The 25169-nt window shown below is 37.2% G+C and overlaps 1 protein-coding gene across 2 annotated transcripts in view; it reads right to left on the bottom strand.

Annotated features, from left to right (window-relative positions):
• The window catches only part of PCCA (propionyl-CoA carboxylase subunit alpha), a 302552-nt gene that overhangs the window by 180208 nt on the left and 97175 nt on the right, over nt 1-25169 (bottom strand). For both annotated transcript variants that reach the window (XM_066176406.1, XM_066176405.1), the window contains exons 7-10: nt 19328-19459; nt 12698-12734; nt 6828-6906; nt 67-169 (exon numbers count right to left, since the gene is read on the bottom strand). In XM_066176406.1, the coding sequence (XP_066032503.1) occupies nt 67-169; nt 6828-6906; nt 12698-12734; nt 19328-19459 (351 nt within the window). The remainder of the gene's footprint in view (nt 1-66; nt 170-6827; nt 6907-12697; nt 12735-19327; nt 19460-25169) is intronic.

The following is a 25169-nucleotide window of genomic DNA, read 5'->3' as shown; positions in this document are numbered from 1 at the left end:
TTATGAGTTCCAATCTCATTAAATAAATACACAGTAATTAATAGTAGCAATAGTAATAGTACAAACCTGGATTTCTATGTGACGAGGGTTATCAATGAACTTTTCTATCAGTAAGCGATCATCACCAAAGCTTGAAGCAGCTTCTTGAGATGAAAACCTAAAACCTTCCCTTAAAAAATGAGAACAAAAATAAAAATCTGTATTTTAAAGGTCCAGAAGCATACAAGAAAGAACAGCTACTGATTTCAGTAAACAGTCCATCTTCACTAATCAACAGACATCCAAAAACCAAGTTATATCATTTGCAGCTCATTTTGTAATGAGTATCCCTTCTTTCATGCTTTTCTTACAAAGACAAAAAAGATCCCAATAAACCACAAACCAAAACATTCTCAAAGCACAAAAAATTTCATTGTGTATAAAAAGCGTGAACATTTATAACAATTATGTATTCTTTTTTTTGTTGGCGTTTTCTTCTATAAAACTAATAAAGTAATTGAACTTTAAGACCAGTTATTACCAAGTAGATGCTATACAGAAGTAAAGATGAAGCTCACCATTTACTTACAGCACACAGCCCTCTTAATACTCAAGAACAGTAGAGATTGGTTAATTGTGCATTAAAGAACCGCAAATGTAATATTACAGACATTACAAATTCCACCACTGAGCACAACCTAAAGATGTAATACTTGACCTCACAGAACACACCAGCTGTACTAGTTTTTCCCTGCCTTAAAGTATAAGTGAGTGTTATACAAAGCATTCTGTATGCCTCCCTGTTTCTTCTCTTACGTATGTAATTAAACAAAATCAAGACTGCAAGACATTTCATTTATTGACTTTTTTTTTCTTCTAAATAGCAGAAAGAATACTCCTTGGGTAATAAGCTCTGACAAACAACTTCATTAATAGCTTTCTCAGGGTGAGACAGCATAATGCAGGGACCCAAAGGCTTCACTGAAATTTTCTTTAGGCTCTATGCCCAAGTGGCATATTAGTGCTATTCATGTTGATACACGGAAAGCTTGGTCAAATTTCTGTGTGACTGACCACTAAAATAGCATCCCTGACACTTGTGCCCAGAGTTAGAACTACAGCACAACAGAGTTGAAATTTTCATGCTTTCCACCTCTTTGGATGTAGTTAACCTAGACCACAGATTCACAAGATAGGTAAATTTACAGTAGAGAAATGTGTCAATCTAAAAGAATATCTTCACATTTTTTTCAACAATGTTGTAATTTCAAGAGATTACACCTAATGTACAAATCTCCTAGAACCACACTTAACTTCAATATACTTAATTACCTAGTAAAAAGAAAAAAGGGACATCAAAATTAGTGATTCTATGCACTACCTGATCTGTCAAAAAAAAAAAAAAAGTGGTGTAACAAACAGCCATACACAGTGTTTTTTATTGAAACTGATTTACAGCTATTTCAACTCCTATATCAAAGGCTCTGTTTTGTTTTGTAAACATTTTTATGTCACATAGTTTTATGGACAATTATTCACAATTGAGTTTTTCTTTCACAGAAGGAAGTGTGCTAATTAGAAATCTAAACTACAATACTTGTTAAAAAAAGACAGGTGCCTAAACATCTCATCCACACATCTGTAAATCATTTTAAATTATATCTAATAGGAATGACTATCTCTGATATTCTGCCCTTGTTTTATCTTACAAAACTAGGCACTTGCAATTGTCCAGTGATAAAAATTACTTCAAATGGATGTGAGAAAAAAGTTTGTGGAAAGAATGAAGAAGCAGAGCAGGTTTTTTAGGGAGGCTGTGTAATCTCAGTGTAAGACCCAATCAGGCAAAGCTCCAAGCAATCAATTTAAACTGAGAGCTGATGCTATTCAGAGGATGAAGCTGGACAAGATGCTGTCACTGGATCCCTTCAAACATGCACAGTTATAAAGAGGAAAAACAAGATCTCTCTAAGGTTGCCCTCTCTCCCTACTCTACATTTACTCACACTGAAGTTTAAGTTGTACAAAAAGCATTACTGATGTTGCCACAAGCCTTCTTGTGGTTGTCTGAAGTGAAACAGCCATGCCAACTTTCTGCCTCCAGCTCTGAGATCAGCAGTGCTGCTTTAATTAAAACAATTTTCTTTCAAGGCAGTCAGATACCAACAAAAGACTGTACTCATTATGTAAAATTTCAGTTTTCAGAATCAGGAAACAGTAAAAGATTTTTTTTCTTGTCAAGAACAGCATTAGAAGGGCCATCTAGTTAAAAAGGATATGTCTGATAGCCATTAGTACTATAGAAGCCCTCCAAAACCCTGATAAGTAGCCAACAGATACTCAAATTTTATTGACTCCACACACAGAACCAATATAGATTGCTTCAGTTTAACTCCAAATTTTTTTAAAAATCAACCAGAATTATCTAGTCACAGCATTTTACATATGTTTACACATGTAGATGGCATGTGAATATGTGAGCTTTTTAAAAATAGTAGTTTAGTAGTCAATGTTCTTTAGTCATCCAATAGATTCCTTCCCCTTACCTGAAGAGCACATACCTGGGCAGGACAGATCAAAGATGTCAAGCCCATACACTCCTGTTTTTGCACAGTACTTTGAAAGGCCAAATGCAATGCTTTGGGAAGATAACTCAATGTACAGGCTTGTAATAGGTAATGCTGTTGAGTTTTTAAAGCATTGTCCTCTTATACTGCACACTTCATATACCCTTTGCTTTAGGAGGTGGAAGATTCAGAATGATTTGCTACTTATTATTCCACATTAACTTCTTCCAGTCCCACTGCTCATTCCAAGCACAAGACCACAGAAGAGAAATTATAAGGCATTCTTGGAATCTGAGAACAGATGTTTGATTTCCGTTTAAAAAATTGGCATAAGCACCAAGAAAGAATTTCAGAAACAGGACAATTTATATTTTCCTATTATTATAGGTTAAAAGACAAAATCTTTTCATCTCTCTAAATATCCACTGCTGGAAGCTGCCTTGGCAAAATCTTTCAAAATAGATACCCACTAAGCATGCAAGCCTTCAATCTCCAGGGAAAGTTACAGAAGGTGAGACAATGGGGGGGATTACTAACACAAAGCTCCAAATTTTTCAAAGGTAACTCTTAAAAAAATAATTTAGTACAAATTTCCAACTTGGAGGTTATCAAGTCTGCAGCTGAAGCTACTAGCTAAAGAAACTAATTTCTATCTGCAAATCCACAGAGTTCAAAACACGGGCCAATAGCTCCTGTATGATGACCTCCAATACTGAACCTACAAGCCAGTAAGTGCCTTTACATGCAAAGATTTATCACAACCTCTGCCAGAAAATTTCAATCAGTTCTTTGGAAAAGATAGAGTCCTGAATTTAATTATTTTTTGGAGCTGCTAGGCTACCATTTGGAGCCATGAAGCCTAGAGATTTAGTTAGATGTACAATTGTTATGAGCATACTGGAAGGAAGAAGCTTCCAGTTTCTCCACAAAGAGGGAACAATACAGATGAGGTGTAGTCAGACACATGCCCTAGTCACATTCTGCCCCACTGCATCACAAACTTCACGTTGCCTATACCTGGAAAACACTTTCAGGTCAGGCTCACTAGGATGCAAGCACAGAGGCTCTTCACATACAGGGCCAGAGTTGGGATGATCAGTAACTAAGTTAAGAATACTTTCAGATACAGACCACACCAGAACTCTCTCAGGTTGAAAAAAAATCTACCAACCTGACCTTGAGGTAAACTGCCCTGAGGAAATCTGCCCTTCACTTTCAATATAATTGCAAGTGGGCATCTATTAGGTGAAGAAAAGGCATCCTAAATTATACTTCCCCAAACCAAGAAAAATAGCTAGGGATTACATTTGAGTGAACATAGGGCTATTTTAATTTCAGATGTGGGTCAGTGGCTTGAACTGTACAGAAAATTCCACTCTAGAACTTGACCAAAATTTGGAAAAAAAGCAATAGAAGTGAGAATTGGGATGGACTGAGATCATAAAACACACCGCAGCCCTACCCAGAAATGGGGTCAACACTGCCGCCATCCACAGTGAAAGGCATGTGAACAGCCATTTCAAAAAACAAACTGTAACATTGACAAAACTGTACCAGTATTTCTTTTAGAAATACTATCTGAAAGTTAACAGAAATCTTAGTTATAGCTGGAATAACATAATAATTACAAAGGATCTAAAACAATTGTCATCACTTGGTATGTTTAAGGGATGTGAAAGATGAAGCAGTAAGTTACCACAGTGAATAATTCTGTAACAGCAGCAATTAAGTTCCTCAGATTGGTCTTTTTCACTTCCAGTGGCTATTTCCACACCATGCCACACATACATTTAAGCCTCCTTATTGTACACACAGCCAGTTGAAAACAAGGAAGGTTTTCAACTAGCCTGAAAATCCAAAAGTATGTTTCAAAAAAGGAGAAGATTCTTCACCCAGAGAGTGGCTGGGCACTGGAACAGGCACCACAGGGAAGTGGTGACAGCACAAAAAGTGTTTGGACAATGCTCTCAGACACATGGTGTGACTCTTGGGGATGGTTCTATGCAAGGCTAGGGGGTGGACTCCATGATCCTTGTGGATCCCTTCCAACTCAGGAATGATTCTATATAAAGATTTTCATTTTCAAGTAGTATTTTCAAATAATCTCATGAGACAAAACCAAAACAAGTTTACAGATCAAAATATTACCAACCATTCTTCAGACCCACCTTGCATTTATGAACCCTAAAATACAAAAGGTCATGCAGATATTGGATTTTCCAGAGTCTGCCCATCGCTGATAAATTCTTTATTTTTAGTATTACATGGACCTGAATGCAGTGAAACTATACAGTAGTTTTATGCAGTACAAAAACTATCTGATACGTTGTTTTGTCAGTAACAACTGAGTCACCTTCAAAACACTCAAGTCAGGTGTTTTCTAGACACACAAAAGGAACAATTTTAGATCCGTTACACAACTAAGGTATATGCACAACAAATCTTTTACAACCTCACAGGTATTTTTAAAGACAGACTGGAAGAGAAACCCACATGCTCTACTTCACTTGCAAAGTAAATTAGTCTGTCTTCAAGTTCTCTTAAAACTCACTTCCCTCTTCCTGCAACAAGTATTTTGTCAGCTTAATTTTACTTATTCAAAAATGTTAAAATAAGCATTTCTGCTCGATTTAGGTTCAATAAGTAGAATTGATCAGTGACTGTCTGGGTGTTCTTCTCAACACTGTTAGATTTAACATTACACTATAAAGACAAAGCTTGCATAAGTAACGAAGATGATTACTGTGACAACTCCACTCCAAATAACGTGGAGCTAAATGATACGTCAGAAGTGAACTGGACTCAATGATCCTTGTCGGCCCCATCCAATTCCAGATATTCTATCATTCAAAGGCTTTCCATACACAAGGCAAGCAGTTCAAATTATCATTAAATAGGACTGAGTCAAAGTAATATCACTAAATTAATTGAGTGATATGCAAATGTACATAAAAGAATATCCCTAGCTAGCTTCTACTAGTACTAATCAGCTCTACCAGGTGACTTTCGAAACCATAACCTCAGCCTTTCTCCAAAATAAGTTGGCAATTATGACTTTAGATCCACTTTTACTTTAAAACAGTCACTTTAATCAAGCTCCTTCACTCCTTTCTGAACTAAACAAGAAATTAATGCCTTCCCTTCAAGTCCAACCGATGGAACTGCTGCCTGAACAAGATCAAGGCAGTCAATTTGGATTCTAAAGCAGTAGCAACAAAGTATCCTTTTGAGAAAGCAGGTTATTCTAGATCTTCACTCGAATGCACAAAACACTGTTTTGCTGTTTAGATTTGAATATAAATGGACCAGACAGAGCAAGGTACAAATAAATCCACCATGTTTTCTTTAAATCTAAAATTTAAAGAAAAAAAATTGTTCTTTCATTGTTATTTCATCCAATTTTTAGGTTTTGACAAACAAAAATTTAATAGGGGATGAGGAAGTATTGCAAGTGACTAAATTAAACTAAAATTTCAGTTGTACATTGAGCTGACTCCAGCACATATGCTGCTTCCTCTGTGCAGAAAGGAAAACATTCAGGTTACTTTGGATCAAATAGGCTTTTCATTACAAGTTTTGAAAAATCAAAATATATTTTTCTGTAAGATCAGCACCACACAGACTTGAAATCAGGCTCCTCACTGCCAGAACATCAGCAGAGAATGGATTGTAAAATTCTGAGTCAACAAAGCATCATGAAATGTTAAGGATTCAGACAACCAATAAGAGACATGAAAACATCTGTGTGTTGAAACGTGTGTTGTTTCAAAACAGACAAAAGTACAATAGTTTGCTGATACAAATGCTTTAAACACAGAAGTATGCAATTTATTAGAGCACATTCTGGTAACACCATATGTGTTTCCACGTATGAATTCTCAGTCTTATCAACTTTAACAGAACTAATGGCATGCATTAATGTTTGTGAATCAGGGCCAATAAATATTCTACCTAACACACAGAATTAATGAAACAGCATTCTGAAAGGCATACAGCAAAATGTTATTTACAGTCTGACATTGGACTAACAGCGGTTGTAAATATTGTTTTTTACTCTAATTAACGGGCCGTGTTTTGTAAGGTTTACGCAATAATTAATTAGCAAAAGGCACATGCAAACTTCCAAAGTGTATTTCTGACTATGCGAAAGGGAGAAAACCAAATAATATCCAATTTCTCTGTCTAACATTTCAGATCTGCTCAACCGTCAGCTCACAATGGCTTAATGGAACTTCAGTAACTGCAGCATTCATCAAGGCAAGCTTTTGGACAGCATCTCACCTGGTCTCTTCATCATCCCAAGCGATTCTCATGCCTTTCCCACCACCACCTGCTGAGGCCTTGATCATGACAGGGTAGCCTAACAGCGGGGAACAATTAGACAGAAGTTCAAACTTTGTTCAGTTGGTCAGAGGAACATGACAACTGACCACATGTCCAATAAAGCCAGTAGACAATAACTTCGTTTATTAAAACACTTCGTTTGCAGGGAGAACAGAGGAGAAATTTTTCTTTTCAAAACTTAGCTGTCAGTGAAGTAATTTCTACAGCCAAGAAAGGCTGTCTTCTCCAATTCATTTATACCAAAAACAAACTGAATGAATTATTCTCAAATAATGAAGTGATTTATGAATAAAGCATCTGACATTTCTTTAATAACATTTTTCCTTTGTTGCTGTTTAAATAATACTTTAATTAATAGCTAAAATTAGTAGATCTTCATAAATTAAGTCTAAAGATTGAGTAAACAAATATGCACCTTATCAACACTTCTAACAGCACATTTTGAATACAGAGCAGCTCAAGAGCTGTGCTGCTTAGATATTATGTAATAGTATCAGAAAACAGACTACTTTCATAGAAAGTATTCTCCCCAAACTGACATGTAGTAAGAAAAAATAAGGAATATAAATCTGTTAGCATTGTACACTACTAGCAATACCTTAGTTGTAGAACAAGATATTGTAATACAGATATGAGGCAGGACCTTCCATTTCTGAGAGCTAGGAAATTACAGTAACAAAGTACACAGTTTAAATGCAGATTTAGTAATGACTGTTTATCTTTTAATAGAAATTATTTCATTCAAAGTAACTTCCTGAAACAATTTCATCATACCAGAGAACTTCACCTTTCTCTACACAAACACGCAGAAAACTAAAAATCAAGGATCTGATGAAAATGCTTTTGACATTTCTAGGATAGCAGAAAATTCTTCATGCCTTCGGTCTCTAGTATGTTTAATGAAAATCACAACATTAAGCAAATATGAGACCAGCTGGTATCAGCTGCCAAGAAGAGTCTATCAGTCCTTGAGAAATGAAGATACATTCTATAAAAAGCTTTGATCTGGGGACAGAAAGAGACGTTTGAATATGGTTCCAAGAAGTGGTCCAGTCTACTATCATATGTATTTCTGATATTTACAGTTTCTTTCTGGAATGTAGATCTACTGTTGCTCCGACAAGTGACAGCAATACAATATTCCCACCTCCCCCTCATAGTGATCTAACTGAAAGGAGGTTCAGGAGAAGATAATTAAAACCAGCAAGATCTGGAAGACCTTTGTTTTCTTAAAAAGTCTGAAATGGATACAAAAAAAAAGGCATGAGACAAGCATAAGAAATGGTAGTGTTGATTGGAAGGCAGGAAAGCAGCAACAGTACAAAAGAACATTAAATTAACAAAGAAACAGGTGAAAAATCAATAAAATACTTTCCAACTTAACACATTATTAGACTGTGAAACCCCAGGCCGTAAAGCATTCACATGGCTGAAAGCTGTGGAGAGGTAATAGTTAAGCATATGTAGAGCACAAACCAAGCTCCTATAGGCATGGATTACCAAAAGGCTATAAATCTCCATGCCTCGGAGTCTAAAGTAGTCTCTTGTTACAACATACAAGGTTAAGACCAAACAGAGCCATGCAAATAACCTTTCTAGAGTCTCTCTCAGATTTTCTTACGAAATATCTGATCCTGCCCATGGAAAGGTACAGGATAAGAGACAGAGTAACAATGAGCTTGATCCAGGCCTCTACAATCCCAGAGATTAAAGGGTAAAGGCAAAATAACTCTAGATTACATGCAGCAACAGTGAAGTTCAACCCATTTTCATGAAATGCAGCATATGCAATACCTACTCAAGTGCATTCTATTGATGCTGTAGCTGCATCTCCACACCCCTGGCAGCTGCCAGGCCCCTACACAAGTCACTGGTTATCTTGAAATAAAGTTAAAAGCACTTCATGTATAACTTCCATGCAAGAAACGAGACTTTATTGGATAACACTAGCGAATCTCTGGCAATACTATCACCATCTGGAGACTCTGTCCTACCCAAAAAGCTGTAGGAGTGAAATTTTTAAACAAGCATTGTTTTAAGCCTTATTATGGCAAATGCACTAAGGCAATTTCCATCACTTAACCTATTTTATTCAGTGTTACATGTACTTGAAAAAATCATCATTAATGCTACCAGTTTCAGTCTAACAATATCAGTCTCTTGAATGGTTTGCTGGTTTAAATTCTGTAAGCAGAATCTAGTCCTAATTTACTGTTCTTTAGTTTCCAAAGCAAAACAGGCATGTTGAAAATGAGCCTTGGTAAATCTTTGTATGCTTCAAAATGTAACTCATATATCGCAACTCACATGGTTAAATTATCAGAGTATACATGGGTTACTAGTATTGTCCACCAAGCAAAGTACCACTTTGTTTCCATTCCCTCACACCTTTTACACACAGTGATTATATGTCAGCCATACTTGTAAGGTAAGGCAGTTAAAGACTCCCAAGAGCCACTATATAAGTAAAAATAAAATAAGTTTTAAAAAAATGAAGTACGACCTGTTTTGAAAAAATAGATACAGTTTTTCTGGTTGAGAAGGAGAAATTGCAACAGACTTCTACATGTTAGCATGTAAATTAGCCAGTCCCCTGAAAACAAGGGTACTGGAGCTTTCGCTCAAATATGAGGGTACACAATCTTTGCTCTTGAAGGCACTGAAATAAGCTTTAGAGCAGCTCTTTAGCCAATATCAAAGTCTGAAAGGAAGGCCTTGTAAAATTTAAGTTTTGGTATTTATTGGGTATAGGATACGGCGATCAGAAAGCATTACTCAACACTCTCCACTTCTGTACTATTCAGCAGCAATCAAAATTGCTGAAGTATGTTCACATGGATTGGTTGGGTTAGTTGTGGGAAGGAAGAGGCATGCAAACAATTTCTAACACCATTTGTAAGTACCCACAACAGCAATGAAACGACTCACAAAGCAGATACATTTTTGAGACGTTACGTTTTCAATCCTTCCCCCAAATTAGATGCCAATTTACAAGAAACTAAAAATCCATCTGAGATTAAAACCTACTCTTGTTTTATAGTTTTCCATTCTGCTGACACCTCTTAAGGATAGGTCTAAAGATTTTAGGAGGCAAGAAAGCAAAAAGCAGTCAGACTTGAAGATGACTGCACCTGCTTTTGCTGCTAAACAGGTACTCAGAACTGCTTTGTTTCCAGGACAATTACTGTTCTGAGAATCTGAATGATAAAAGGAGTAAACAAACTTCTGATGCCCTGCAGCTGTTAGCTCCCACCCTATTCCACCATTGTTTTTGGATGTCATTTATCCATTTTTATAAAGTGCAGGTAGTAGACCACAGAACACATCCATCATGTAATACCAGTTTGCGCAATATTGCATGTGAGAATACAAGATTCTTTTCAATATCTATTATTAAATGTTAGCACTAACTAAACCCATGTCAAATAAAGCATGGCAAAAAAAATTCTTGTTTATCTCTTCAGTTTTGTACAGACTTCCATTTAGTTTTAAGTGACTGCACTTCATAGCTGTTCAATCCTTTCAATTAGAGGAGTCAAACTTTCTGGAGTTTCATCGATGCTTCAGAATCAAGAATCCAACAGTTCTTAATATACAATTCTACAATCAGACCTAAAAGCAGCATGGGAAAAGGGCCAATGTAATTAAGCACTACAGAAAGGATCAGAAGAGCACAACAGCCCACACCAACAAATAGAGAAACAGTAGAAAGGAGCCAGTACAGCAATTTGTGCCTGAACTTCTTCCAATTTCCGATTTAGCCTAGTTTCCCTGTCACATTCTCTCTATACAATGCGGGAAAACATCTCAAATTAGGGGCAAAAAGAAGGTTTCACCCCCACACCTAGGAAATGTGTATCCATAGATAACAGTCACTGAAACAGGTAAAGGCTGTGGTTCTCAACCCTGAGGTGCCATGCTACGCTACTACTGGATCTTTGGCCAAAACACGACAGGGAGAAGCAGAAAAAAACCACAGGCAGCAAGAGAGCATCACACACAGTTTTACTGTTTTAAGTGCTGACCCATGGTTATTTTTTTAAGAATTAGTTAAGCTTTCTTAGAAAACTGAAACTCTGGACTAGTGAAATTAGAAACAATCTGGAAGTATTCCACTACATATCAAGTGCTCTATACACAAGGACAAATACATTTTTACATATATATATATATATATATATGAGACTATAATTTCATTCTTAGATCCTTTGAAATTAAAATAACTATGTTTTATTCTGGTCAGTGGTTTACAATTAGACAGAAGCTTAACCAAACTGAACAACTTGTCAAAACATGGGTGGGGAAAAAGCTAGAAGGGACATTTTTCTTTCACTACATGGCATCATAGTACAAACCCTTCTTGTATCAAAACAGTTTAAGAATTTTCCATCTAAATAAAGCACCACCCAGATGTCCGTAATTGACTTTATTATCCCAGATTTAAGACTACCTTAATATAATGACCTCCAAAGTGCTACTAATATTAAAGACAGGAACCAGTCAACAGAACACCAGAAGAACTTAGAAGAAAATTAGAAAAGAATGTATTTTAAAGGGGTGTCTAGAAAGCCACTGCATGCCTTCTGACTTACATTCATCAAAACTGTTTAAAAAAATACTTGCAGGAAATCTTTAAAACACAAGAACAAGAAAGATTATTGAAGAGAAAGTGAACTGAAATAAAGTCAGTCACATTACTATGTCTTCATGCAGGACTCAATCCAATTTTATTTACTGTTCTCTTCTGAATGTTCCCATTTGGTTAATAACCTCTTTCTCTTGGTAATGCTCCCATGACATTATCACTGGATTTCACAACCAGGACAAAAAGCCTGACTCACAGAAATGCTGACTTCAATTATGTTAGCCTAAAAGTCAGACAAACCTAGGAGGGTTTTCAGGGCAGTTAACCACTGCAGTGTAAAAGCCCCAACCTAAACTGAAAGCAGAAAAATCTTACACTGCTTAGAAGTTATCTGTAGAAGTGCAACTCCCACTTTCTATTTGGCATATAAAGGCACAAAAATAGCTCTTGACACAGGTGAACAGCTGTTTATCTACCTGTGATAACCCTAAATAGCTTCTCATGGTTGCAGTCTCAAAGGGAAAATTAAAGGAAAATCCTAAGAAAAATCAGATATCTTACTACATTAGATTCTTCTAGAAAGCATTTAAAAACATGCGTAACTTCAAGCATATGGTTTAGTACTTTCACTAATACCAAGCTTTAGTAAATAAAAGCCAAAACTCATTAAACACATATTACACTTAACCTTCATCAAAATGAGTCCCAGACTCATTTGCTGGTTGCTCTTTTCACCACTCTGTAAGATACTCAGAAGCTGAATAGTGACTTTATTCCAGTAAGCACAGAAGGCTGGTGCTCTGGATCACATTCAAGCTAGCTGCAGTCCACACAGTGATGAAGAATGAAGATCATAACATCATTGGTGTCAGTCTCCATATAAAGAGAAGTGTCCCATGCCTAATCTCTGATTATCATGGTCCAATTGCAGATACACTTTTAGATAACTCCTTTAGTGAGGTACTCATTACTGCATATTACATTCATTCCACAAATCATGGCTGCACTTGTTCTGCGAAGTCCAGTTTGAAAAGCTCAAATGTAATGATTTAAGAGACAGGGCGTCAATGCCTAGATTCCTCCAGTCCTATGGGCAACAGGGAACTTAAAAACTATTAAAACATTATTTGTTCTATGGGGATTACTTATTACACATTCAATTTAGTCAACCATGTCTGCTGAGAGGCACACAAATCCCACCATAGCTAATTTAAGAACTTACCAATTTCCCTTGCAATTCTGACAGCTTCATCTGCATCCTGTAAAAGCAGGAAATGAGACCCAACGTTAATCCCATCAGCCATTGCACTGTGTCCTGAGGGCAGTCATATATTGCACTACTGTCTCCTCCGATTCATTTAATGTTTGATTTTACAACCTTCTGACCCTTTTCAGCCAGAGGAGTGTAAAATTAATACCATAAGTGGAATGTAAATTCTACCTCATCATTAGTGCACCGAGAAACTCAAAGCAATGAGGAATCAGCTGACAGGAAACACAACCAGGATTGCAAAATGATTTTCTGCAGTTGTAGGAATTTAATGCTAGAATTTAGAAGCTTACAATCAATAATGGACCATAAATCAGGTCGTTAAAGTTTGTCCACTACCAGCTTGATTCTGTCCTCACCGGTACTCTCTGTGTTTTCCTGGTTGCTGTCAGTAGGGGGAGTTGATTCTCTATTGTTTGGGAGTAATTCAAGTTCAGGGGGGGGAAAAAAAAAAAAACACCTTGTAGAACTTCTTCAAAGACAAATGGGTTTTGTTTACTCAAGAAAGAACACAAGCACTCCAGTTTTGAAAGTTCTGCATTCTGAAGACAAAATAAACCTTAAATGCATCTTTTTAAACTGTGTCTGAAAGAAGAAGATTCCCATAATTGTTTTCATTTAAGAGTTGCATAAGCCAACTATACAAATCCTTTCGTTGATGCCACCTATTGCTTCAGCTGTCTCATACTACTGTAGTCTGGTACAGAAAACAGTCCTGGGAAACTTAGAAAATAACAGCCAGAGTACTTGAATTACTTATATTTCAATAACCAAATCACTTCATCTGCAGTAGTTAATTCTGATTACTTCTACTGATAAGATTATATCTTCATTACACAAAATTAGAAAGAAAAAGGGTTAAATTCCAGGGGTTCGGGTTAAGCTTGAAAATTCCATCCAAATTTGCTAATATTTATACTATCCCATGACATACATTAAAAAATTGTATAGAAAGCAGTAATGTCTGGAAACCACCAGCTGCTAAGTGTGTCTGAAACTATGGGGGCTGACTTATGAACATTAAACTGAAACCTGATATTTTTAAAGCTTTCAAGGCAATCCATTTTAAAAGCACCCAGGTCAGAACTTAAAAAAAAATACATAAGAAATGTTCATACCTGGTTCATTTATGTCCGATAATAAAACAAAATCCTCTTTAAAAGTCTTCAGTACCTAGTAACAGCCCCATGAAGAATAAGGGGGCTGGCAGGGGAAGTTGTCAGAAAATTTAATTTCCTTTCATTAGCTAGTCTGCTCCACAAATCGGTGCTTGTTAAGTTCAAAGCAGTCCTGAAAGCAACATCAGTTTTAAGTCTTTTTACTCCAGTCACATCTGTTAATGAGATTTTTCCAAATAACAATTGTTTTTAACTCAAGAGATAAATCTAGAAAAAAAAAAACTGCCCCTCACACCCCCCCCAAAAAAAAACCTCAAGAGTTTACTGTTTTATTACACCTTGCTGCTTTCCATGACCCTGTACCCTCCAAATTTTAGCTTAAAGGGATAAAATGCATGAAAAGGGTCATTTAAGAATGTTAGTGGTTTCCACACATTGAGTTTGAAGGTTCTTTGTTCCTGCCTGTGACAGTTATGCGAGAATACTTCCCCTTAATAGCCTCTCTGTCAGGAAGTGTTAAACCTGCCAAATGCAGACAATTAGAGCCTCTTGAACAAAATGCAGGAAGAGTGATGACTGATAAAGAGCCAAGATTATAGTTGAGAAGGAAACTTTTACATTTCTTTTCTCTTGCAAATTCCCCTATATATTTGCAAAATAGAATTAAGGGGGAGAAGCAAACAGGGTAATCTTTTTTCACTTAGTTACCTGCAAACAAGTGGCTAACTGATACACTGTAGTCCACAGGAAGACAAGCTGCTAATCATTATAGGGAAACTTTTCACTGCCACTGTATTTTTACACATGCATACAACAACTTTAAGTAACAAGCAGATTGGTATCAGCAGCACTAATTGTCTTAGTTCTGGCTTGAAAAGACTTCAGTCATCTGCCCAGCACAGTTATTAATTTACACTGTTTCTACATCTGTTTCTTTTACAGTTCTAACATATTAGAACCCAAACTCTAAGATAAGAGGAAAAAAACCCAAAAATCCATGCATACTCAAATTTTCACTTTCAAAGAGCGTTTCTGAGCCAGAAAACAAAAATATGCCGTGATTTAAAGAGGAAAACTAATTTTAAAAAATAAGAAATTGACATATTGCAATCCCTGGTAAGTCTTTTGATGTCTTTCCATAAGAAGGTATGTTGAACGCATGTTTAAAATATCATGAATTTCACTTCCTGATTACATAAATACAGAAGCAGTTTGAGTAATCAGAAAAAGTTAGGACAGTTATTTTAGCTTTTTGGTACACAGAACTTACGACAGATACACAATATCAGCCCAAGAGGAGCAAAAAACTGAAGGCTATGATACTGCCTAACACGTGTCCATTTGTGCAGAATACACAAAACCACACTGGTACTAAAAACACTTTGAATTATTTTTAAAAGCAAAGTCTTCAATGATTTACTGTTGTTTCCTCCAAAAGCACATTACCTACACTACCATTTTCCCAAAATAAACTCGAGACTGTAAAGAAATAAATAATTTTAGCACCACCTTTTATTGTACAAATAAAAATGTTCAAGTAATGGTAGATGTTAATAAAAATCTTAAGAGTTATAAAATTATGGCATAGTATTTTCACAAATAAGTGATTCTATTAAGCTAAAGAGACATAAAATACTCCTTTAGCACAAGAATTCCTAACCACCGCCTTCCATGTACATGCCTCTCAAGCAGGTACCAGCAGGTGGAGACAGAAAAACAAAACTGTCTTGAGGTAGGGGAATGCCAGGATAAAGGTGATTAAGTGACTCCTAGAACTGTGAAACATTGTATTAATTATGAAGAACTGCATAATGGTTTTCATGGCTGAGGGTGTTAGAGAAACTCCAGTTCAGTCTCCAGAACCAGTCTCTTAACCTCTCCAACTAAACAGTGATCAATCTTAATGTCAATATCCCAATGCAAAAATTCAGCTAAAACAGGCACCTAAACTTAACTACAGTAAATTCAGAGCCTTGCTGAAGACCTCGAATGTACTTACTGACATCAGTGAAACTAAGTAACATAGACATTATTCTTCTGTGTCTACATCCAGCTGTGTTCTACCAGCCATAAAACCAAACTGGCTGTATATGGTGAAACAATACAAAAATCATTCTTCCCTTGCCACTCCTTGGCCTGTTTTTCACCACAGCATGTTCTTATGCTCATTACTCAGCCTCCACTTTCTAGTCTCTTATGCCCCTTTAGTTGTTTACAGTCAATACATCATCTCAACCCTGACTTTAGTACAGCCATTGCTCACATTGATTAATGCTAATTCTTTTGATTAAAAGTATTTACCACTACCTCTTCCAATCAGGTTTCATGAAACTAATTGTAATTACACATTTTGAAATTAATTACTTTTGAATGTTTTTGCGGGCTCTCTAGCTGACAGCACAAGACTCTGGTACCTTACATGTTCAAACTGGATAACCCTTGCCCCAGTCAACTGAGAAACTGAACCAGGGATGAGAAGAAAATTACTCTTTGTCAAACTGCCCTCTCCATTCCACATCTTTCCAGTCTCAGTTTCATATTTGCTAGAGCATTTGCCAGTACAAGAACAGTTAGTTTTGTCTGTTATGCCAAGCATCCTCCTCTTCAGTCCTTCCAGCTTTAAGTATACTGTTGAAGGCCTTCCTTCTTCTAAATTTCCAATTTAATTTCTACTCACTGGGGATTTTCCTGCATGCAACTTCTCCCGGATGTTATTACAAAACCTTAGCAACTACAGTGTCTCCTATGTGTTAAGTGCTAAGCAACATCAGAGAGGAAAAATATCCTTTACTCATGAAGGACCTAAGTATCTGCACCACTATTTAACAAGGATAAAGACAACTCTCCCAGTAATAAAGATTTTCATTGCAGTCCTGAGTTGAATAATCAAGCACTAAAAGTTGTTACTATGTGTTTGCTTTAACTATTCATCCACAAAGTACACATGCAACAGATCTGCCTTAGCTTCTAGCATTGTCAGAGGCATGAATGCAGTTTTCCTCCAGCTTTACTAAACTCCACTTTAAAGCTGAAACCACCCCTAATCACCTTAAGCATCAAGCAGACACTTAAGTTCTTCCTAAGACCTCTAAATTTTTCTTTCTCAGGAAAAAGACCTCTCAAAGGTTTTGAAAGCTTCAAAACTCTGACTAAAATAGGTTTCCCACAGAATAGCAGAAATCTTAAACAGTCTCTAGTTCTTTGTGTGTTGTTCTGATTAGAGCTGGTATCATGCAGCTTTGCCCTTCCTATCTTAGCCTGAATTTGCAAAATAGTATATCAAGCTCTAACCAAAGATCAGGCGTCCTTTATGACCTAATTATCTGGGTGTTTGTTTGAGCAAGAGCCATTGTCACAGGAAGGAAATCAGAGAACAAACACAGACACATATTTAGATCCATAGCAAGTATGGCAATATCAATTACCAGAAGCTTTATTTCCTATAACTGGTAATCAAAGCACTGGTTAGCCTAGAATTTGCAACTCCACTTTTAGATGGAGATTACAATGCTGGCAATGTCTGTGGACTTTCCTTTTTCTTATTTGGTGGATGCACTGCAGGTTTGGGTTTGGGATTTTTTTTTTGGTACGCACTCTTTTTCATCAACACTCCTCAGATAATCAGAACTCATGCAGGGTTGAGGTATGTGAAACTGGTATGACATGGACACTTTGGGATTAAGCAACTACCACATAGTTCCTTTCAATAGCAGAGCACTGGAGTTGTCAACTCAGTCCTACATTCCAGTTCATTTGGTTTTAAGGGTATTGTTGCATACAGCCCATTGCCAACCACATCATTTCAGTTTCCTTTTTGTGTCAGGAACTTCAGATAATTGTCAAAAACAGTGCAATTGAAGGTCTATGAAACAAGTGCATACAAGAAAGCAGCTCAGTTGCACTGGGTATAAGGCTATCTATTCATTAACCATTATCCTACTTTGTCAGGTTTGGGGTTTTTTGTTAGCAGAATAACAGACCCTTATATAAGTTTTAACCTGACAATGAGAAAACCAGCATTTTGTGGTTTTCTTTGACTGTTTAATTCTGCATTAGAGAATGTTTTGTGATGTGCAAATGATTAATTCAAAGTTATCTCCTAGCCAAATGCTTTTCTGGAAGTTGTTTTCAGGATTCCTAGAAGAATATACAGGATATCAGAAAAGAGAATGTTATGCAAAACATCTTGGCTGCTGTTAAATCTTATGAGTGCTAAAGGACCACGTACACAAGGGACTGCTACGACATGCAAAAAAACCCTGAAATTTGCTACTCCCAGACTTCAGCATGGCCACAAATGCCAGTCCAAAACTCATAGGAAGTCCTCCAGAAGAGAGAGAAGTCTTTGCACTTTTACCTGTTGCAGCATTAAGCTGCCACCAGACATTACAAACATCACGCATTTCCATCACAAGTACTGAAAAATTCTCTTGGGCATTTTAACCTCAGCTGTTTTGTGATTTTATCATTCTCTCTCACTAGTCAAGTTCTCCAGGCAACTTCACTGGAGCAGGTAATTTTGTGGAGATTTAGCCTCTTTGTATGCTATCTTTCACTTTTAGTCGGTTTGGGGGGGGTATTTTGTTTCTTAACAGAGTTTAAAATCCAGCTTAGCCACTGCACTCTTTTTCATGCAACTTAAAAGTTTTACTCAAACTTCATTCGAAAAAAATCTCATTTGACATGTAAAGCATAAAAAATTTCAACCCAGGAGGTCAACATTTTATAATGCACCATGTTTTAGTTTTATACAAGGAACATTTTAAAGGAGAAAAGCTTAACTACATGAACATAGACAATATATATCAGACACACAGGAAAGTTTGTAAGAGCCCAACACAACCACTATAGCAGAAAATAAACAAAAACTAAGATATATTTTATTTAACCTCACAAACTATAAAGAAACAACAATTTTTTTTTTTACACAACTGTTCAAAGACATTCCTTCTAAAACCACACAAAGAGCATTAGCTGTAGATTCTGATAAAGGGCCACCAAATTCCCCCCATCCCATTCTCATCCTGAATTTTGCAACACATGGAAATATGCACCATCAGAACAGACCACAAAATGGAAATTTCACACAGTTTTAATAGACTTCGCTTAACTCAGAACTGTCAAGACCTGGGCAAACAAGAAGACCTGAGAAATGTAAAGATGTGCAAATAAGTCAAATCCACACTTGACATTTAACACATCTACCTGCCTTCATGTTAAATTTAAAGCAAAGTATTTTTAGATACTCCACTGAAGAACTCCTAATACATCATTTATTATCAAGGACTTTCTCCTCTTCTCCAAAGCTCTCTTGTTAGTAAAACTCTGTACTCCATTTTTAATTACATTTTACTGAAAAAGAAGAGGAAATTATAATTAGATTCTGCATCAGACCTTCAATAGGTGTACTTTGATTTAAACACTGTTCCTACAGTGGGCAGACAGTAATTAAATGATTTCTCACCTTGACTACTCCATCAAAGCCAGGGATCGTGTTGACCTTTGCATTCTTGGCTAACAATTTGCTTTCAATCTTGTCTCCCATAGCTTGAATAGCGTGTGTGTCAGGTCCAATGAAGGTGACACCTTCTGATGCCTGCAAAGACAATGAAGATAAAACTTTAGGAGACAAAAATAAAAATCGGCTTTTCTATACACAGATATTGCTATTAACTTTTTTCTCCTTTTGAGCTGACTAATGCAACAAGACTTATATGGCAGTGATCTCTTTACATAACAACAGAGCAATATATAAATATTTCAGATAGTTCATTAAAAATGTGTATGACCTTGTGAAACTATGTATACACACAGATTCAAAGCCCTATAATTAGCATTTGTATAAATCAAAAGCCAGACCAGAGAAAAATAGCTGCAAGTGGAAGTACACCAGCCTGAAAGTCAGAAATATCCCTTCAGAAAACAGAAGCTTGTTAATTCACCATTGAAATAACCAAAAGTGATTTACAAAGATGCACTTGCCAAATGATAACCCAGTTTAAAATTTTATATAGTATGCATTCCTAAAACCAAACCTCAATGAAACATTAAAAAGAAAATGCAGTCTTTCACTCAACATATTTAAGACCTTGAAAATAAAGCAGTAAGTTAAATGACATTTCCTGATTCTTTCAGGCAACTCTTCTCCAATAATAATGTGGAAAGGGGCTAACAAAAAATGTTTTAATACTTCAGCATCAAGATAGAGGCATTTTTTCAAACCTTTTCAGGTCAGTATTACAGTAAGTTAAAGGCAATTCTATCAGAATTGTTGTTATTATTCCCTGAAAATTACCGATGGAATAGTGAGTACTCATGTGTTTCAGGTAACTTTACATCTTTTGTACTGGAGGGGGAAAGAAGATAAGAGGGGTAAGGATTAAAAATTTTTTTTTTTCTTTTTTTAAAATCAAGCCTTGTACAATTTTTCCAAGTCACATTTATTTTCTTCTCCCCAGTTCTAAGATACGAGTAAAATGTCTAAAAACAGCTTGTTTCTAACCAATGGGCAGCCAACTTAATACTAATACTAACAAAATGGCAAATAGCTGTTTCTTATATCACAATTTATGCCTTAGTATTTTGTTTTCCTAGCACATCCTTGTGCTACACAACCCACAGAGTTAGTCACTAACAATAAAAAGTCATTTGTTGAAGCTTCGTGTATCTATTTGATGGTAGTACATGATCCAATCCCAGAACACAGGAAAAATACATTTAAGCTGGGAAACATCCTCCTATTTGTGATCTTCTAAGAGCCGAGAGAGCTCAACACGCTCAGGAGTCACAGTTTGCACTGCCTGCAGCTTCCTAGCAGGACCAGAGTAACAGCAGCAGCTCTGTGTAGATTATTTCATACTGTCCTAGCTAACAGGGTGCTAGAGATCATCCAGAAAAGATCAGGTGAGCATTACAGACACACGAGGAAGCTCAGCGCAAGGACACCCCAACTAAATGCATCAGTTCTGCTACATCAGAGGATTGTTAACTTTGACTTACAATGAATTATCTGGGGGTTTTTCTCTGCCCACCTCTTCTCTACTGCATTGGGCTTCTTAGCTTAACAACTCAGGAATTAACAACTGAATTAACAGCTGTCTTAGAAAGTTGGGAAGACTGTAATAAGAAGGAAGAGATAGGAGTGCCAAAAGAAGGGTGCAGATCCATAATTATTTAGTGTTCAGACCCTTTGGCACTTTAAAAAATTCACTTTTTAAAGGAGAAGGGAAACAAAGCAGAGCTGATACTTAAAACCACAGTGACACAAAGTTTGGAGCTGACTATTTCAGAAGCAACCTGAAAACTGATACTTCTTCCTCTCTTAACAAGAAGCACAAACAGGTACCTGAATACACCTAGAGGTAGGGCAGAGTTCTCTTCTGTCAGACTGTATTCCAATCTCAAAAAAGCCTTGTGGAAAAGGATCACTTACATACTTGACAAGTGGAGCTTACACCTTCTCTCTTGTATCTTGGAAACACCACATTTCCACAGTTTCTGCCACAACACTGGCATTTGCATCCTGACCAATACCACTTCAAACTTCACCATGTATTGCTTCCTCTCCTCACTTTCTTCTCAGAATTTACCATTCAAAACATGAGATCTCCAGAGGTCAAGATAGCAAGTTCAAAACTTTTGGTGCCACAACAGACTATCCCAGACTTGTAGCTTGCAGTCTCTTAGAGTATTTCTCTTTTCTCCTCTTTGTTCTGACAGAAAATTAAAAATCTTCATTCAAACTGGAGGTCACAGAGGAGGGTAAAAATTACATCGATGGCATCAGCAAGTATGCACTTTTCCAGCAAAACGCCCATAGGGGACATCATGCTTGACCTACAGTCTCATCTCCCTGATTTGTGGCATGGACTTCCAAAGTGCCCAGTACGCTCTCTGCTCCTGTCCAGCTACCTGGATAAGAAGGGAACAGTACTACTCAGGAGAGATTCCTGAACCAGATGAGAAGGGACACTGCAGGCCATTTCAAGAAATTAAGCTCTGCATCCAATATATTTGTTATATGAATCCCACAGAGCGTTAATATTCCATACAGATACAGCCCATACTACTTACTAAAAATTAAGTACCAGATGACGTGCAGCAGATTCACATTACTCTAGTGCAAATACCACCTGTTGCAACCTGCATCTTTGTCTCTTTTTAATGTATATTTTTCATAACTCAGAATTTACAAACTGCACTTGTCTACATATGCAGCTTTTGCCTATAATTGCTTTGAACCTTTGTACCTTACACAGATCAGCTCTTTCATGGTGAACAAGCAGTAGCATAGTACCACCTGCTATTCTCACATAACATCAGTCAGCTGGGGCAGTCACCACAGCCAGTTATTTCTCCATCAACAATCTGAAACAAAATAGTTTAACTCAATACGATAACACAGAACACCTAAAACCATGTGATTCTGCAACATCCATAAATAAAAAATAAGTTAACAAAACCTAGGAGGTCCTGCTGGCTTCCAGTAGTGTGTCTAACCATCTCTTACACAGGAAAGATGTGTATTCTCTGACATGACTCACAACTAACTTCAGTTAAGCACATAAAAAAAAGACATTGTCAGCTTAAGGCACTACTAAAAAAGTCTTGGTACAGTAATTTAATACTCTATCACTGAAAGATGCTTGCTCAAGCCCTCTGCCAAAGTTTCTCAGCTCATCACCAGAAAAGTGCCCCAGCTTCTCCATCACCCACACTCACAAAATGTATTAAACAATCCGTTCAAAAGTCCACTACCCAATACTCAAAATGCCAGAAACAGACCATAAGAAAGAATGTGGTGGCAACATCTTCAGCTCCCACAAAGATTTACACACAGACTTGTCAGTGCGGCAGCAAGTACTAAAACCTCTGCTGTTCATACCAAGCTTACATATCGCATATCAAACAAGTTTTGAAAGAACTTCTGTTACTTCTCCACCCATTCAGCAGCATATTTCAGCCTTGAAGACCTATTATCTGTCTGCAGAAAACACATCAAGTTTCACCATAAACATGCACAGCATTTTGTTTAGGAACATACCTGTGATATCTGTGTATCACTGCTCTACTTTGCATAATCAAAGGTACAGGCAAATAATAAGGAGTATTTTATAAAAGAACAATTTCATAATAAATTTGTGCCCAAAATGTTAATTTTTAGTTGTCTTTAGTACTAGATACTGAACAGTTTTCCCCAACAGCCCACTATTTTTGAAAGCAATTACAATAGGTCTAGTAGTCATGCCATAAGAATTGTGAGCAGTTTATTCTCCCTCCCTTTTGGTTTGGTGGTTGGTTTACAGGCCAGACAAAAGCCTTAGTCTACCCTCAGGGAATGCAGGACCCCTAATATAGTAAAAACTAAGCACAGTGTCAAAGTACAACGAGCAAAGGCAAGATTTGGAAAATCCATTTGGGAAGTTCATGATTGAGTTTATGTGACCATCACAGTCAGAGTCTGTCAAACATCTGACTGCTCTGGGAACAGTGGGCCAAACAAACCTATGTCAGTGTAAGTCATCATACTCTCAACATCTGGAAAGGACCTGCCCACCTGACAGACTCCTGTGGACCTGAGGTAATTGAAGAGCCTGAGTCTAGAAGAGGAGTTTCCTTTGCACCTCCTCCCGGAAATTATGAATGTAGACATTCACAAACACTGTATTATAGTCAGTAGAGGATTCAGTCTCAGCAACAGCCTAAGCAGAACTAAAGATAGAAAGCATGAAGGAGGGAAAACTACATAAACAACTTTTTACACACGTATACTTGGCAATGTATACTCTTCTGTGGGCTTATGAATCTGTGGTAAAGCAGCCAACTCACTGCCAGGCCTCCTGGAGCTGCAGGAAATTATTGAACAGCTCCAACTCAGCTTTAGACAAAACAAGTGATACTAAAACTTACCCTCTGTCTTTTACTATACTAGTTATGGGCAACTAAACACAGTTTTTGTTGTCCTCATTTGAGCCAAGATATTTGAATCGGCATGTAATATCAGCTTAAGAGGAGCAGCTTCAACCAACAAGGAGATACGCCATATACAAAAACATTGCTATCAAGAATCTCCTGTTTTCTCTTTCAGGATCATTTGATGAGGGAATTTCTCCACTCACACCATGCTGATGTGGCAAAACATACTCCAAGTTCCCAGCTGCTTCCAGGTGCAAGAGCCCCTATAGTTATCTTACCACACAGAAGCAGTGACAATAATGCAGGCTTTGTGCTTGTTCATTCCCTAGTACCTAAAATGACTAGTTTTAAGGAAGTATTTCCCATCTCTGAAGAAGAAACGGCTGAGAGGACAAAGACCTCAGAAGCATTTGTAGCTGCTCTGCTTTATTGAAAACAAGCTTTTCTATGTAAACACAGAGCTGGGTTTCAACAAGCTCATGAAACTTACAGGAGGACCCAAACAATCTGTCACATGTGCATGGGCATGCGGTCACTGAATCATAGGTTCTCAAATTTAGACTCACATATGACATTTTCAACTCAGGGTGATGATTACAGAAGACAGTAACAGCCCTCAAGTGACTGAGGCAACTGACCAAACTCCTCTTCCCTCATTCTCTCTCCTTCCCCTCCTGCCCATAGTCCTATCTCACCCCCTTCTCTAAACGCAGGTTTAAACACTCCTCAGCTCACTTAGCCGACCAACAAGGCAGACAGTGGCCTATTTTTTTGTGTAAGAAGTGTTTTCTATCACTTTCATTAAACAAAATGAGCTAAAGGGAGAAGCTCATTAGGCACCAAAGGAAGGACCACAAGCAGCTGGTGCATGCAACTGGGAACAAGAACCTTCCTTGGGAGGATGGCACATCCCCAGACTCTGAGGTGCTCTGGAGAGTAGCTGCATGTTGCCATATTGACCTGCTCTTCTTGGCAAATCTGCATTAATGTTTTAAGGTTTGTTTTAAAAATCAAGGCTGATGCTTCTCTGAGAAGCACTGTTTGAAACACAGAATGGCTCAAGTTTGAAGCATCAAAGCCACTGCTTAAAACAACTCTGACACATGGTGTCAAGTGTTCCAACAACTTAGGGACAGGAGAGAAACAGAAGCAAGATTCTGCGGCAGCGAGGGAACGGCAAGATCACCAAGGGTGGGCAGCACAAGTTACCACACTTACTGAAGAAGTTATTGGTAAGATTAGGAAGGAAGGTCCACAGATAAGAACTTCAGTAGAAACTTTATAATAGGTCTGTTTTTCAAAGGAGCTCTGTCTTAACCCTCAAGTTTTCTTCACAGGAAAAACTACAAAAGGTTTCATTGAAATCCTTATATGCATCTGATTAATTCTTT

Source organism: Chamaea fasciata, unplaced genomic scaffold (genome assembly GCF_029207755.1).
Source record: "Chamaea fasciata isolate MVZ Bird 193981 ecotype frontalis unplaced genomic scaffold, bChaFas1.0.hap1 SCAF_2, whole genome shotgun sequence".
Classification (NCBI taxonomy): Eukaryota; Metazoa; Chordata; class Aves; order Passeriformes; family Sylviidae; genus Chamaea; species Chamaea fasciata.
Note: the sequence above shows the minus strand (reverse complement) of the source record. Positions and strands in the feature narration are given on the sequence as shown.